Raw genomic sequence first — 2,483 nt, 5'->3', positions numbered from 1 at the left:
ACTCCAACAAACAAGTGTATTAATCAAACAAAAATGGATCATACAAGCATTAAACCACATTACAAAAGACTTCCACCCCTCATTCTTTCTAAATCATAGAAATCAGTCTCGAACTTTAAACAAGTCTCCTACATTTTAAAAAGAGTCTCATAATCTGTAAGGTTGAGCCTAGTGATCAAAGGGTAGGCTTGGGATGAGCTGTAGCAAAGATTTACGTGGGTCTGAAGGGCCCTGTTTTGGTGAGGCTCCACTTGATGAAAAAGAAATATAGAAAGTCCAAGAACTATCCACTAAAATTCCAGCACCCGAATTGACATATGGAAATCTATGTTGAGCCATTACATGGAACTAAACTATCCGCATTACATGTTTCACCGACATATCTACTATCTACGAACAAGGAATAAGTAATCTACACACCATTTCCAACATCATTCCGCAATAAAGATTATGAGACTTCTATTTTTTTTTTTACGGATTAAGTAAATGCGTTGTCAAATTAAAATTCGATCCCAACTTTAAGAATTTTATATCTCCACATTAAAAAAAACCATCCACAGCATTTCATGTAAATAATTCAAGCTCCAGATGTAAAACCTTAGATTCCGGAAACATGATTGAAGAAAACAACCGATAAAAATTCATTTCAAAATCCAAAACTGATTACTAAAATTAACCCTCACAATTTTTTCTCAATCTAGGGGAACCTCGACGTCTCCGTCGGTGATCTCCTGCTGCAGATCTTTGGGGTCCTTTCCGTCGACCGTACAGCCTACGGAGACGCAGGTGCCTAGGATCTCCTTAACGGTGCCACTGAGGTCCTTGGCCATGGATCTGTGACGCATAACCTTGGCGATCTCGATGACGTCGTCGAGGGATATGTTGCCGTTATGCTTAATGTTTTTCGTCTTCTTGCGGTCACGCTCGGGCTCCTTCAAGGCCTTGATGACAAGTGCAGCGGCCGATGGAACTACCGAGACCTTAGCCTGCCGGTTCTGGACGGTGAGCTTGACAGTCACGCGGAGGCCCTTCCAGTCCTTGGCCGTCTCCTTGGCTATGTCCTCTCCGATCTTCTTCGGTGAGAGACCTAGCGGCCCGATCTTCGGGGCGAGCGAACTAGCAGCCCCCACCTCACCTCCGGTCACCCGGACGTACACGTCCACCACCTGCGACGGGTCGAATTTCGGAGGCATTCTTGGCTGTTCTGTGGGTTTCGCTAGGGTTTGTCTGAAGAAGGAGAGTGATCGTGGGGGGGCGCTAGGGTTTCATATATGTATGCTAGGGTTTTGCGCATGGGGTGATCGGAATGACTAAAGTGTCCTCAACTTTATAACAAATTTGTTACATGTTTGTCGGAAAGTTAGAACTGAGATAAGTGGCCCATCTTTGTGAATTGGATTTGTTCCATCACAAACTTCTACAGCCCTAAAACTTGGAAAGCCCATAACTCTATCACTCCTGGCCCAATGGATGAGTTCTATCTTAATGCAATTATGTTTTTTAAAAAATATATTTTTGTATAATAATTTATGAAAATCATTTTACCAACGTACCGTCATTTTAAAACATAACTGTGTAAACGTGTATCAAAAGAGTATTGTGATTTTATTACACGTATGAGTTTTGGACAAAAATAAATATTAAGGCCTTATTTAGAGTTTGAACTGAACTGAGATCAACTCAGTTTAGTCTAATTTTAAACTGAGTTTAACATCTAAACACCTAACTTTCAAATTATTAAATTCATTTCAACTGAAAATTTTTTACACATGAGACCCACAATATTTTTCAACTCAATACCTCTTTACACGCGGGACTTACAACATTTTTTAACTTCTTATAAATACATTTAAGTTCATCTTAACATTCAAACATATCTAAACCCATCTTAGGTGGGCTCTATAAAACTCGCTCTCTCATCTAAACTCACTACTATTTATAAATTACTTAATTCATCTCAACTCAGCTCAACATCCAAACAGGGCCTAAATAAATATTTTCTAAATTTGTTTACACTCAACCTAGCCCTTATAATTGAGAAAAAACTCCGATTGTCTGTTTGGATAGATGGATCTGAGAAAGAAGAATTTATTTTTGAGTTTTTAAAACCCAAATCTCTTGGTTGGATCACATATTTATAATATTTGGATTTTAATTTTAATTTAAATTTTCAAAATCTTGAACTTGAAATAATTGATGATTCGAAATCCAAATCCAAATTTAAATCTAATTTTTGCCGCAACCCTATAGATCTTAATCCATAACAAAGTACTACATGTGCATGCATGATCCGTAATTTGGGTTTTTATTAACCGAGAACTCACTTTATACAATTCTATGTTTTTGTTTATTTTATTGAAAATCGCTTTATACAATTCAAAGTGAATTGTGTATGGAAGGGACATTTAAACTCCTGAGATTTCTAGCCCATCTCTAAGGCCAAGCTCATCCATAAGTCTAGGAAGGCTTATTCAAAGCTTAAA

At 37.9% G+C, this 2,483-nt stretch overlaps 1 protein-coding gene across 1 annotated transcript; it reads right to left on the bottom strand.

Moving 5' to 3' along the window:
- Positions 1-562: 562 nt before the first annotated feature.
- Positions 563-1,294, bottom strand: LOC121268122 (60S ribosomal protein L12). Its single transcript, XM_041172250.1, has one exon. It carries the CDS (start codon positions 1,191-1,193, stop codon positions 693-695), a length of 501 nt encoding a protein of 166 aa, XP_041028184.1. The 5' UTR covers positions 1,194-1,294; the 3' UTR covers positions 563-692.
- Positions 1,295-2,483: the final 1,189 nt, after the last annotated feature.

This window comes from Juglans microcarpa x Juglans regia, chromosome 5S, assembly GCF_004785595.1.
Source record: "Juglans microcarpa x Juglans regia isolate MS1-56 chromosome 5S, Jm3101_v1.0, whole genome shotgun sequence".
NCBI lineage: Eukaryota > Viridiplantae > Streptophyta > Magnoliopsida > Fagales > Juglandaceae > Juglans > Juglans microcarpa x Juglans regia.
This window is presented reverse-complemented; position numbering and strand designations above follow the sequence as displayed.

Excerpts from the sequence above, each read along its gene's own strand:
- LOC121268122 (XM_041172250.1), bottom strand. The coding sequence starts at position 1,193 with ATGCCTCCGAAATTCGACCCGTCGCAGGTGGTGGACGTGTACGTCCGG.